The sequence below is a fragment of the Microcebus murinus genome, chromosome 8, assembly GCF_040939455.1.
Source record: "Microcebus murinus isolate Inina chromosome 8, M.murinus_Inina_mat1.0, whole genome shotgun sequence".
NCBI lineage: Eukaryota > Metazoa > Chordata > Mammalia > Primates > Cheirogaleidae > Microcebus > Microcebus murinus.
Window position 1 is genome coordinate 84,598,824 of NC_134111.1, and position 15,035 is coordinate 84,613,858.

Here is a 15,035-nt window from a genome sequence, read left to right on the forward strand (position 1 = left end):
TTTCTTTCTTTCTTTCTTTCTTTCTTTCTTTCTTTCTTTCTTTTCTTTTCTTTTCTTTTCTTTTCTTTCTTTTCTTTTTTTTTCCCAACTCAGGTCTTCCATTTTGACCCAATTCCTAATTAGAAATTTTCTTCATACTGGCAACGGGGCTGTAGCAACTCCAGATCTTAAGTTCCAAGGGACAAAGTAAGAATCTGTTTCCCAAAATTCCCAACAAATTTCTCCTAAATCTAATTGGCTTCTTTTAGGACACATGTCAGCTCCAGAACTGATCACTGTAGCTGAGAGAAGTGAGATGTTCTTTTTGGGTTAAACCAGGGTTATATATTCTTCACCAGAGACAGAGGATTGACCCTGTTTGAACCCCAAGGGCTCAGAACACTGGAGAAATGGATTTTCAAATCATAGTTAGTGAAAAAGGAAGACTATACTCTGTATGGTTGAAATGATAATTTTCCACTACAGTCAATTATCACTACTTTTATGGATTCAGAAATTCTAAAATTGGCTACCACTCACTGTGAAGTTTTGAAAGAAAACAAGATAGCTACTTTTATAAAAAGATGCATCAGTAAATGGTTTGAGCTCTATCTGTAGCAAATGAATGCTCATAACATCTTAAAATTGAATAGTACTTTACTATATTTTTGCATGTGATTATTTTCTGCTTTGAATCTACAAAAGCAAAAAGTACATCCATTATCAGATTTCATTCTGATTTTGCTTTTAAAAATAATTTCACTTTTACACAAAGGGAGCAATTATGCTGGGAGGAGATAAAATTTGTTGTCTTTTGTGGCTGTTGCTTCATTTTACAGTCTTCATTGGTTTTCTTTATTTACCTCTTTGAGGAACACATTTAAAGGGAAAGTAGACAGTTTGCTGTTCATTCATCAAAATGTTAAGGCACTTTTTTTTTCTACTTCAAGGAAATTTATAAAATATATTAAAAAGGAAATCCTATAGTATGGAAATGCATTAATTATAACTCAAACCACTACTTTAAACTGAAGATTTTGTGTTTTCTCTTCATAAGGCTTCCACACCACTTTTTAATTAAACCAGCAATTAACAGAATACCAATTCTAATGTAACATGTATATTTTCAAACTTATTCCTTATAAAAGTATACTAGTTTTAAGACATTAGCAATCCCCATAAAAGGTTGTATCTTGTTTTCATTTGAAGGGAATTGCTGGTTATGCTTATATTTGTTAAGATTATTTTTGCTTTTATTTCATTGCTTTTAAGAATATTGCTCATCTGTTGTAGAGACCAAAAGGTTTACAAAATAAAATGTTAAAGTTGCTTCTCATTTGAATTTTTAAAAGCACTGCGGCTTAAGTCCCTGTGAAATGTGTTTCAAATTGTAGTTGAGCCACAAATATCTTGGGTAACTTCTTAAATCTGAAATTCATGAAATGAATATAATCAAACTGGTAACTCTGAATTCAAACTCTGGCCAGGTGCGGTGGCTCACACCTGTAATCCTAGCACTCTGGGAGGTCAAGGCAGGTGGATCCCTCAAGGTCAGGAGTTCGAAACCAGCCTGAGCGAGATCCCGCCTCTTCTAAAAATAGAAAGAAACTAATTGACCAACTAAAATATATATATACAAAAAATTAGCCTGGCATGGTGGCACATGCCTGCAGTCCCAGCTACTCTGGAGGCTGAGGCAGTACTATGGCTTAGGAGATTGAGGTTGCTGTGAGCTAGGCTGACATCACGGCACTCACTCTAGCCTGTGCAACAAAGTGAGACCCTATCTTAAAAACAAAACAAAACAAAAAAAACTCTGGTTATTTGGAAACTTTTTAGAATTAGACTTATGATTTTTTAGATTTGAGGAGCATAGTTAATGATATTTCATTGAGCTATAAGATTTCTTTTGTGCTCTTTTTTTTTTTTTTTTGAGACAGAGTCTCGCTTTGTTGCCCAGGCTAGAGTGAGTGCTGTGGCGTCAGCCTAGCTCACAGCAACCTCAAACTCCTGGGCTCGAGCGATCCTTCTGCCTCAGCCTCCCGAGTAGCTGGGACTACAGGCATGCACCACCATGCCCGGCTAATTTTTATATATATATATATCAGTTGGCCAATTAATTTCTTTCTATTTATAGTAGAGACGGGGTCTCGCTCTTGCTCAGGCTGGTTTTTTTGAACTCCTGACCTTGAGCAATCCGCCCGCCTTGGCCTCCCAAGAGCTAGGATTACAGGCGTGAGCCACCGCGCCCGGCTCTTTTGTGCTCTTTTGACAAGAACCTTTCCCTCTTCTCCTCTCCATTAAGCAGTGGATACTGGCCATACCTTATTCATATTTTTTAGGACTTTATTAAAATCTTTTCCTTTTTAAAGTGTTAAATATTTTAAAAATATTTAAGTTTTATCTTAAAAATGATCCTCATATTGTACATTTTTTACAAATATTATATTCAATTTGGGCTTAGCATAGTCACTCAATGTTTTAAGCAAATTTTATTAACAATTACTTATTGAAAACATCTGATAGACTAGATATTATGATAAGTGCTTCTTACATGTTTCCTTTCATTTACTCTTTATGTTTCAGTAAAGTAAGTATTAAAATCTCTGGTTTAGAGAGCAGAAAACTAAGCTCAGAGAGCTCAAGTTTATTAAGGTCATACAGAGGAGCCAGGAGACAAAACTGTCTGCAGAAGATGACATACTACATTATGTCTAAAAATTAAGGAAAAGATGAGCCATTGTAACAAACAAACAAAAAAACTGAAGTAAACATTAATTGTTCCAAGACACTCTCCTCCATGATTCTTTCATGCTTACACATGTCTTGCTGAGTATGCCAAAAAATGTAAGGCCGTGGCCATTCCTTACCCAGGTCATTTCTCAAGGCTTGTTTTTCAGGAAATGATATCGAGGAATGACGTAAAGTCTCCTTTAAACCAAAATTGTATGTCATATTTTCTTTAAAAGCAGCAGATTCCCCAACTGCAGAATTCATCTGAATTTTCAGCCTGCTATAATTGTTCCTTGCATTTAATTAGTACTCAGGATATGTTTGATCTGAAAAGTCAAGGATAAAAAACAAACTAGTAAAAAAATATATACAAGAAAGAATTCTCCAACTATATGTCTAATCCTGACCCTTGATTATTCTAAAAAACAAAACAAAATCAAACAGTTAAATTTAATAGAAATAATACCTAACATTTCCTGGTGCCTTCTATGTGCCTGCTAGGTTCTTAATGTTTTTTGTTGTTTTACCCCTTGTAACACCTTGACATAATATATTACCTCTATTTACAAATGGAGAAACTGAGGCCTAGAGGCATTAAGTAGTTTGCCCAAGGTTTCATATCTACTAAGTGGTGGAACCAGGCTCTGAATGCTACCTCTGGCACCAGCACCCAGGCTTTCAGCCACCTCTTTAGGAGGTTACCACTATTTTTTAGTAATAAATGAGAGCGTTCATAAAGTCACTGTTTGGCATCCAGTTTTCACCAAAAATGTAGAATGAAAAAGAATTTTCAAGGAAAAGTGCCTTGGTGATGCTTCTGATTCATACAAAACATATATCTGAGGAAAATCCTGTCATGCAATAGGACTACACATGATTGGGCAAATATCATCTATATATATTATATTAAGGCCATTGGTAGTAGCTCAAAATTTTTATGAAAGTGGCTTTCCCTAGGCAGGAATCAGTGCTACAAATACCATTCTAAGTCCCACTGTATGAAACTAAAGTCAATGGATGTCCAGATAAGTACATTAAAGATCAAAAGAAAGAAATTGACTAACGTGACCACTCTAGTTCTTTTTTGCTAAGGGTCTGAAAAGTGTCTGATAGCTCCCCTGAGTCAGACTCTCAATTATGATTTTGAGAACTTTTTTTTTCCTCCTCCAGGCACTGAGCACATTCCTCTTTTCTAGTAGTTTTCCCTGAAACAAACACTTGGGACTCTACGAACATCTAAAATTCGAGTACTGACAATGGCCATGTAAAACCACGAGAAAGGCAATTTAGGGAAGAATACGAAGTGAGAAAGAAATGATAAGATCAAAACGAAAGGAAACCAAGCTGCCTCTGTCAGAAGATGTAATCCCAGCTGTTTCTTGCATCCTGTGCATTCCAGGAGCTGAGTCCCAAGCTTTCAGGGTAACTAGGCAACGATGTTGTCAGGGTAACCGTGGAAGCGGAGACCGCACCAGAGACTAGGACCCCGGGGCAGCTCTTCCATGCCCGGGACTGGTCCGGAGGGAGGAGGCGAGGAAGTGCCGGGATCTCGCGAGAGCTGCGTGGGGCAGTCGGGAAGCGTCTTCGCGGTTGCCCTCCGGGACTGTGGTGGGCCCACTCAGGGCGGGGGCTCGGAGCGCCGAAGATGGCTGCTGAGCAAGGAGGGCGCAGCTCCGCTCTGCGCGTTCTGGAAGAAGCTCTGGGCATGGGTTTGACGCCAGCCGGGGACGCGGCGGACGCGGTGGCCGCCGAGGGCGCCTACTACCTGGAGCGTATCCTTCTCTTGGAGGCGCGGCCTGCAGGTGCTGGCCGCGGTGACGGCTGTTGGGGGCGAAGGCGACGGCTTCCCACAGGGGGCGCCTTTTAAGGCTCGGGGCCACCGAGCCGGCCACCAGTCTGTGGGACCTTAAGGTGGCGTCCTTGCTGCCGCCGCCCCCTTTGATAGCTGCTCACTGAATTTCTCGCCTTTTGGAAGTGTAGGGTGCCCCGTACCTGTTAGAACAGTTAGGAGACCTCCTAGGGCCTCGTCCTTAGTAACCACTCAATACATTTTGGGTGGAATGTTGCTTTTTATCTTCAGGAGACACAGCAAATTGATTCGTCCCTCTTTTCAGTTAATAAGTTTTCCTAAATAAGTCCTCAAGCTTTCAGAACACCGTCCCAGTAAATCACTCTGGGGAACTTTAGGAGACTAGGGAAAGGACGCTGCCATTGGACTTTAAGGAACTTAATCTCAGAATACCCAACTCATGATCCTGTAGATAATTTCCGTAGCATCACCTTCCTAGATAGTTTCAATTTTGGTTATTTAATAATGACAGTTAAATAATAATTGCTTTTTTTTCTCCAGCAACCAAACGATCTAATAAGCTGACAAGGCTCAGAGATGTTAGAAAGAAAGTAGATAGTGTTGAGCAATTAGTAGTGGGAGTACCAGAAAAAGCAGGTAACCGTTTGTGGTTAATTAGGTTCACTATTTCTTGTGTAAGGCTTTACAGCACCCATCCTGTAGGTAAACATTGATGGTACTGAAGAGATGGGGAGGATTCATGAAAACAAGACACCTAACTCCTTTCTTTAGGCAAGTAAAGGAGAGATGGTTATCTGTTTTATTCTTAAAGATAGCAAGGACACTCCAAATCTACCTTGTCTTATTTTTTTGTCCAACTATAATCCCTTCAACTTTAATTCAAGATTTCAGAGATCCAGAAATGATTCATTTTGTGAGCTTTGACAAGCTGATTAACCTGTCCTGACTCAGAATCAGTACACATCCATGTTATAGAGAACTTTGATGAATTTAGTTGAAAGATTAAATAAAATATGTAGTATTTTATTGGGTGCAAAAATGATTTTGATAAGAATATAAATTTGAGTAGATTGAAATCACTTTGAATGTAATATATTTGGTATGTTAGTGTCATAAATGAGGTTTTATACTCTGTTTTCATAGCTCTGACAGGCTACTTTTTCCAGTAATATTCCTTTTTAAATTAAAAAATGATTTGAATACTTCTTTCTGAGCCATCTTTTTCAAATATAAAGTTATCCAGTGTCCTTACTAGTGAATGGTAAGAAGACATCTTGTCATTTTTCTCATTAAAATGATTTGTATAATTACATAGTTTGTTAACATGTGACTAACACAGTGAGGTAGCTTTTTGCAAACATCTTTGTGAAATAAATGGTAGGATTCCAACATATGTAACTTTTAGCAATGGAAATTAGGTTTACTTAATTTGCAGGGAGATGACTGAGTCACAGCTGCCAACAAGTAGCAGTTTGCAATCTGTGTTACAAAGACTTATAAATAATGATGTTTACAAAGATAAGTCTGACTTTTTAGGATTTTGTTATCCAGTTTGTGGATTATGTATCCCTTTGCATTTCTTCCATCTCTCTTTGCTTGAGTAACTACTATTTTGTGTTACAACCAAAGGGTAATCATAGGATGGCAAAGTTAAACATTTCACCAGTAATTTTGCAATATTCAATATTCAGGGAAGAGGTTTAGTCATGGGAGAGGCTTAAATTCTTAGTTAAAATAAAATTTGAGGATTACTTGTGAATGTCAATTATTCCTGTATCCTTGGGCTCTTTTCACATGTATAATTAAGAGTTGCCTGTATAATGTTATTTGACATTGTTTCTAAAGGCAATTATAATAGTTACTGAAGTGAGACTTTCCTTGGTTTAACTTCTTTAGCTTTCAGGTAATTTAATTGAGCTACAGCAGTGGATAAATAAAAATTATAGAATGCACAAATGAATCAGAAATCTGATGTTCTCTACTTTGCACATATACTTAATCACTTTTAATATACTGCATTTGGCCATGGACTTCCCTTATTTATAACTGAACAGATGCTCCTAGTACAGTAGACAATAAATTATCAATATCAAACAATCCTTTGAAAGAGTTGACTTGAATTTTCCAGGAAATCATCCACGTTTCTGCTCTTAAACAGTCAAACATAAAGAACATTCATAAACTAATGTGGTCCAAACCAGAAACACAGCCAGGGTCCACCATGGAGAAAATGCCTTCATTAAAAAAGGCCCATGTCCTTTATAACGAGTTAGAGACTGTCTTCAGGAAAAAGAATTCTTACCCCTGCAATACCCTTTCCCTATAATTTCCTAGCTGTAGCAGTACCACCTATTTCTCTTCTGAGGAACTTCACAGTATCATTGCTTTTTATGTTTTAAATTTCCACAAGGGAGATACAAACATAGATAACATAGTTCTTAGCTATCAACAGAATTTTGAGAAATCTAGTCATAGAGTACATGAATCCTCTGTAGGGCTATTCATTAGAAAAGTATTTGCAACACTATAAAATATAAGGCTAGATTTTAACTATATGATAAGTAAGGGACCAAGTACCTATCTTTAGAACTTGGAAAGAAGGTTGGTTGTCTTTTGTTAATGAATTCTCTATTACACATCAACACAACTTGGGTGAGGTTTCCAATTGTAATAGTGAGTAGAGAATGCCTATTAATGTAGAGTGGTGAACATTTGATAGTACCCAATTCTGACTGGAAGATCCAGGCTGGAATGAATTTGTACTGAGAAAGCTAAAGGTTAATTGGTTTTGTTGTTACTTGTCTAAAAAAGACTTTGTTCAATGAAGAATAATGGAATATGTGGACCCTAGGAAAATGTACTACTCAGTGTTTTGTTTTTGTTACCTACTTCCGTTTGCCAGACTCTCTGCTCCCTTAATTAACTTTTGATTATTAACGTCTTTCTAGGCATTCTAACACTTAAGAATTTGGCTTCTTAGATTGAGGATTTAAGATTTCTGGCCACTGAAAAGGTCTCCCTTGCCCCTAGCAGCACTTGCTGAGGGCCAAGTAAGTTTAAGATAGTCATTTGAGGCTCCTCAGCTCTGGATGCAGTCCCAAAGTCAACTGTTTTTGAAACCACAAAATTAAGGATTCTAGACTCTGAAATATGGGGATAACGTTAGACTTAAGTCCCACCTAAGTTCATGCTTTCTTCTTAAGTACCATATCTATCCAGTCTTTCACACAATAGTAATTTCAGTGATAACTTTAATTAAAATAGAAACTTTGTCATTTTTTTGTTATTTTGTTGTTTATTGTTTACATTTAGTTTTTTTGTAGAACTAAATGTTCAGTAAGTGAAAAGAATTATAAAGCTATATGTATAGATGTCATTTTTTAATTTAACCATTCCCTTAGATACATGTCTTAGCCTTTTTTCTTCTGTTATAAAATGATATAATACTTCTCTGGGGTATTTATAGTATTAAGTAAAAAGACGTTTGTAAAATCCTTAATAATCCTTAATTATATAATCAAATGGTATATTTCTTATTATCATTGGAAAACTTAATTTGTCCATGGGTGCTTAGATATTAGAATATATGTACCCCACATATATTCAAATAAAAAGGATAGACAATTTGAATATAGAATCTAGACCAAGAGCCATGTTACTAAAGCCAGAGTGGTGGATTTTATGTATATGAAAGTCATAGGTTATTTGGAGAGAAAAAAAATTTGTTTTTGTGTGCTCTAGTCTAGGCAAGCTTTAATGTGCATATGAATTACTTGTGGATCTTTAAATAAAAATTCTAATTCAACAAGTCTGGGAGAAGATTTAGATTCTGTATTACTAACTAGCTCCCAAGTGCTGCTGGTGCTGCCATGATCTAAGGACTACAATTGGAGTAGCAAGTGTGGAGATTAAATATCTTGACCTTTAGCCTTTATATTTTCAGATAGAAGTATAACATATAGAACCCATATTGTTGGATCTCTTGGCTTAGAATCTGGAAGTAATTGTACCATCACCCACCATGAGAACTATGAGTTTTACATGCTGAGAAAAGAGTTATTTTCTAGCTTTTGAGGCAGTAGATACACAATAGCTATCTAGAACTGGGGTAGCCAATAAATTTCCACTTTTGTACCAGCTCGTGGTGTGTAGTGTTAATGAGAACTCTGAGACCTCATGAAGATTCAGTGGTATAGACTGCAGGGAGCAAACAGCAATGGGGAAAGTAACTGCAAGCATGCCTGTATTTGCCATTGTTGGTTTATATTATTCAGTTGACTTACTTTATTTAAACTGACATTCCTAAGAAAAGGAACATGACGACTGTGATGTTTGCTATGTATTTGCTATGTTTGCTACATATTTGCTATGTATAATACTTTTATTTCAATTTAATAAGTAAAATGTTGATCATGGATAATCCAGGCTAGATTTTAGATTGTATACATTGGCTCTGCAGTGATGGCAAAGATTACAAGTGATTTCTGTCTATGGTAGCTTCGGGAAATCATGTAAAATATAATTAGCTATATGTTTCACTCCAGTTCCTTATAAAGATGCTTTTGCTTCTGGCACTGGTCACACCACAAATGCAGCAGTGGAAGAGACCAGTGTGTGAGGAACTTTGCATGCTGCTGACATCTGAATATTTTTCAGTGGCTTCTGGCTGTGGTCCATTTGCAGAACATTGTTTGTCACCCCCTCTTACCAGCTGTCACTTCAAGCTGTTCCATTAGGTTAGCTGAAATGCTTCTCTGAGGCTTCTAGCAGTTGTGTCTTCTGTAGTACCATGATGGATCAAGGGCTCCTTGGCAGTTTTTGTGGGGGTGTTACATTGGTCTATTTTCTGATAGAATCTACAATGTTAGGATCTTGTACACATTCTACTAGTGCAGAAACTACCAATTTGTTCACCCATGGTTACCAAGTACTAGGGAATTGATTCATCCTATGCAAACTCACAAGAGCTACTGAATTCCTTCCATAGTAAGTGGAGATTTGGGAGGAATGGAAGCCTCAATTTGTGTCTAGATTATGGTTCTAGAAGACAAAACCTGGCCTTGAATTGGATGGTGCTTTGGTCTGTGGCTTCAGGGCAGGGAGGAAGGGAGCCACAGACAGTACCCTAGGCAAGAGCAAACTGGAAACCCATGCATGGTATTAAGTGTCAAGTCAAGGCCTTTCAGGCAGATAGGCAAGAAACAGATATGAGGGGAACAGACAGTGTAGACAAAAATGAATTTTGGAACTGGAATTCAGTGATATTCTTTGAAGGACTAGTAGGCAGATTAGGGAGCAGAGTTTTGTAAGAGCTCAGAGTCTACTTGGCATTAAGAAACTGATTTCAAGCCAGAATGCTAGCTATTATTCCAGTGGAAAAATAACTGTATGACAACTGTGACCAGTGTAATTGTATGGATGTTTCCTGGAGAGCAGGATTAGCTAAGAGATTAAATTACAGATGAGAAAGTTGTTCAGTAAAAGTAGAAACAAGGTAAAGGATTTTACCTTTCAGAGGATTCTTGATGAATTGCCCTTTTCTATTCTGGCAAGATTGCTGTCTGAAACAGTGCTTTCCAAAGTTTTTCACATAATGGTACTCCATCAGATTCTACTTCACTTTGCCTTTCTGGCTGCCTCCAGGGCCAAGAGGATCAACATCTGTACAGTGTTCTCTTTGTGGGAATGCAAGAGTATAATTTCTGTCAGGCTTTGCAACCAGAAATTGCTGTATGTCTGTTTGGGTGGATACTGTATTAGCATCTGATTTCATTCACCCTTTTGCCCCGACTGGTGGGAAGCTTAGAGTGAAATTTGTGGCTTATGTTTAACAAAGCTTAGGAGACTTATGGCATGTACTGCATCTTTACTTGTACCTTATTTCTACTATTTCCCTTTCTCCTCCATTTACCACATTCATTTATTGTTATATTTTATATGGCATGCATTTTGTAAACTGCTACAGAACCACTTTAAGATTAGCTTGTGTATTTGTCCATGTCCCAATAAACATACAAACAATATGCCAAAGTACATTTATTTAATAACATTACATCATCATATTTAAACTTAGTTGCTTCTGGAAAGATTATTTTTGTACAAACCATATTGTGAACACTTCAGAATATCAATCAAAGAGGATATCTGTTCCTATTTGTGGTGTTTTGTCCTTTACCTGACCTTTGTCTCATTAATCTCTTGTCCTTAGTTAAATTTATTTTTGAGTCTGTACCTGTAGCTCTTTTATACTTATCCTTCCTCTGGAGTCTTCATATTCAACTATTTACGTGATTTAATTTAGCTGTTGGTAGCATAACACTTGAGAGTTTGAAAAAACAGATAGGTGAGTTCATTACACAGGATGTTGGTAAAAAAATTGTGTATTCCTATTGTGTCATTGTAGAAATAGTATGGTATAGTAGAAAATTCATGGTGCTTGTTATTTAAGAAACTGGTCTTTGTCACTTATAGCTGTGTGATCTTGAGAAAATCTCTTAACCTTCCTGATTCAATTTCTTCATTTTTAATTTAAAGATGACTGTATATCTGTACTGTTCAATCTCAAGGATTGTTGTGAGAATAAATATGGTTTTGGTCTATGTGGAAATACTTTTAAGCTTTATAAAATGGCAGTTATTTTTTTCTCTTAAATCATAGATTTAGATTTAGATTTTTGATTGTAGGGAAACAATATGTTATTAGCAATTAAAAGATGTTTTCCTTGAATATTTGCTGAGTAGGAATATACAAATGCTATTTGATATTTCTGATGTTTTGGGGATAAATGATGTCTTTTCTTCCCTATATTGATTGCCATGTTTAACAACCTATTCTGTGACATCTCTTCCTCATATAATACTGTCAGTGGTTGCCTTATTTACAACTTTAAAAGTCTGTTCAGATGATTTTAGAGTATTTAACTCTTTGAAAATATTATAGTATGAACATAATGAAGGATGGTATTGCTTTTCTGTAGACTTACTGACAAGTGACTGCTTACAAAATCACCTTGGACAGATTGCGTAGAACCTTCTTGGTCTTATAGGAAGCTGATGGCAAGGAATTAAAGGAGAATGAGGCAAATGCCATTGGAAACTGTTCTGTAGCAATAGATAAGTAATACAAGTAGGTACTTTACTCCTTGTAATACTTAGTATGGATGAATTAAGGTTATGAGATAGACTTCAGGTATCCAACTTTTCTTGTGTGGTTGTTGACCAATCTTTTAACTAGTTATTATTGATCCTAATTACTTTTCATGATATTACTGGGAGAGATGCTCATGTTTGACAATAAAATACTGGCCTTTTTACAGGTATCTATTACCCGAGGATTGGTCATAATAGATGATACTTAAGTGTCTCCTGCAAGTGATAGGGATAAAGAAAGACAGTGAAGATTGGTTACTTATGATGGAGCTGAGTAACAAGAATATATTTACAGGTTTAGAATTCTGTAGATGAAAACTGGCAAACACTTCAAGTATTTATATAGCACAAAAAACCCATACAGAGTATGTCGAGGCAGTATAACATAGTGAAGCCTGAACTTCTAGGGCTGATTCCCAACTCTGTTAGATCCTAGCTGTGGAAACTTGTGCCTCTGATTCCTCATTTGTAAAATGGAGATAATAGGTCTAGCCTTGTAGACAGGATGAAAATGAAATTAGTTAATACATGGAAATCCCTTAGAACAGTGCCTGGCTCCTATTATATACTGTGTAAGTGTTATCTGTTCTTGTTACAAATAATAGAAGTTGTCATATACACTTTCAGCTGTCTTGGAAGACAAAATACCAGAGACAATTTTTTTACAACCAGCAGCAAATAAAAAATAGGCTAATCTCATTTTTGGTTTTCATAACCATTACTGTGCATTAAAGTGTTTAATTCACACCTTTTAAACTTGGCATAACCAAGTCAGTGTAATTGAAAAAAATATAAACCGATCTCCCCCCACGAAAAGAAAGCCTGTTACTGGTGTATGTTGTGATTTCTTCTAATTTAAAATGTTATCTTGAAGTTTTCATTTGTAATTAGAGTAACTTGCAATGTTTGAAAATCTTACAGCAGTGCTCTTAGAATTTTTTTGTTAAAATCATTTCTATTGATATTTAATTCCTTAAACATTTATGAGATAATGAATTATGTTTGATATATAGTTTATGTTTGCTTAAAAATTAGGTCATCTTTCCTATAATTTAACTTAAAAATTGAGATTATATAAGAAAAAAGTAAGGATTTAAGTGAATTTTATTGATAAAAACACTGAGATATGTTTTTCACTTATATTTATTTACTGATGTATACATAATATTTTACATATTTATGGGGTATATATGAATTTTTGTTACATTCATAGAATTTATAATAATCATGTCAAGGTATTTGGGGTATCCATTACCTTGAGAATTTATAATTTCAATACATTGGTATCATTTCAACTCTTCTCTTCCGGTTACTTTGAAATATACAAAATATTTTTGGTAAGTATACTTACACTAGTCTGCTATCAATCATTAAAAGTTATTTCTTCTATCTAACTATATGTTAGTACCCACTAACCAACCTCTCTTCATCCTCTCCCTCCCACCTATTCACCCTTCCCAGTCTCTGGTATCTATTATGCTATTCTTCATGTCCATGACATCAAGTTTTTAACTCCTACATATATATATATGTAAGAAAATATATTATTTGTCTTTCTGTGCCTGTGTTATTTCACTAAACATAATGATCTCCAGTTCTATTCATGGTCCTGCAAATGGCAGGATTTCATTCTTTTTATGGCTGAAATAGTATTCCATTGTGTATGTACCACATTTTCTTTATCCACACTTAGGTTGATTCCATATCTTTGCTATCGTGAATAGTGCTGCAATAAACATGCAAGTATAGGTATCCCTTTGATATGCTGATTTATTTTCCTTTGGATATATACCCATATGATTTTTACATATGGTGAGAGAAGTCTACTTTCATTCTTCTGCATATTGTTATTCAGTTTTCCTATCACCATTTATCAAAGAGGGTATCCTTTACCCAATGTATGTTCTTGGTGGCTTTGTTGAAGTTCAGTTGGCTATACCTATGTGGATTTGTTTCTGGTTTCTCTGTTCTGTTGGTCTATGTGTCTCTGTTTATACCAGTTTCATGCTATTTTGGTTACCATAGCCTTGTATTGTATTTTGAAGTCAGGTAATGTGATGTCTTTAGCTGTGTTCTTTTGCTCATGATTGCTTTGGCTATTCTGGTTCTTTTTTGGTACTATACGAATTTTAAGATTGTTTTTATTATTTCTTTTTTCATTTATAGTAATATTTAAATACTGGTATGCCTTTTGTATTCGTTCACAATACTTGAAATCAAATAAAGTCCTATTACATTGTGAATAATTGACTCAGGAGCTCTTGAAAATTCAGTGTGGTTTAAGGTGAATTTGAAAAATTTTTTCTTTTTATCTCTTTCTAATTTATATTGCCTTATGACACTATGTATGTTTATCAGCGCATTCTTAGAATCAAGTTGGAAATCATTAGATAGTTAATAGTCAGACAGGTAGAAATGTAGTTTTTCATGGACTTAGTTTAGGTTATGAAAATAATTAAAATACTAATTAAAATTTTTATTTTATAATGTCTATATTTATAGGCCATATTGGGGAAAAATTTTAAGCAATTAAAATTACATGTATTTACCCACTACTTAGTGAGATAATTGAATCAAATACTATATTTTAAGGTCAATATAAGTTTTGGTATAATAATTTTATTCTATATTTTTTGAGATTAAAACTTGACAAGATATTCAGAGGTCACTGTAACTGAAGCATCTGAAGAGGATTATGAATATGAAGAGGTAATATATTAATTTTCAGTTAATTTATTCCATAAATTAATTACAATTATTCTGATGAAATATTCACTTTATTTTCTGAAAGATATAAGCAATTTTTTTCCTTGAGAGATGCTAGCTTTTCAGTTAAATTTATTTATTTATTTAATAGTATTATGCGATACAACTAGTTTTGGTATTTTGGTTAAATGAATCACTTTTATAATACTTGAATTATGGTTATAAGAGTACCTGTCACACAGATATTGTTCATTGTACCTGTTTGGTACATTTTTGCCTATCCCTTTCTTCTCCCTTCCCCAAGTTGATTTTCATTGAATGTTATTCCCTCTATGTATGTGTGTGCTAATCAGTTAGTTCCAATTTAGTAGTGAGTACATTTGGTGTTTGTTTTTCCATTCTTTAGATACTTCACTTAGGATAATGGTCTCCAGTTCCATCCAAATTGCCACAAAAGGCATTAATTCATTCTTTTTTATGGCTTTGTAGTACTCCATGCACATTTTGTTAATCGTCTTATGAATGGATATGCACTCAGGTTGATTCCACATCTTTACAATTTATTGTGCTGCAATAAACATTTGTGTGCAGGTGTCTTTTTGATAAAATGTCGTTTTTGCCTTTGGGTAAATACCCAGTAGTGGGATTGCTGTATCAGA

At 35.3% G+C, this 15,035-nt stretch overlaps 1 protein-coding gene across 1 annotated transcript in view; it reads left to right on the forward strand.

The window, feature by feature from the left end:
* Positions 1-4,232: 4,232 nt before the first annotated feature.
* SPAG16 (sperm associated antigen 16) overlaps positions 4,233-15,035 on the forward strand; it is an 838,437-nt gene continuing 827,634 nt past the window's right edge. The window contains exons 1-2 of the mRNA XM_020288215.2: positions 4,233-4,484; positions 14,333-14,379. Coding sequence (XP_020143804.1) covers positions 4,358-4,484; positions 14,333-14,379 — 174 coding nt within the window. The 5' untranslated portion in view covers positions 4,233-4,357. The remainder of the gene's footprint in view (positions 4,485-14,332; positions 14,380-15,035) is intronic.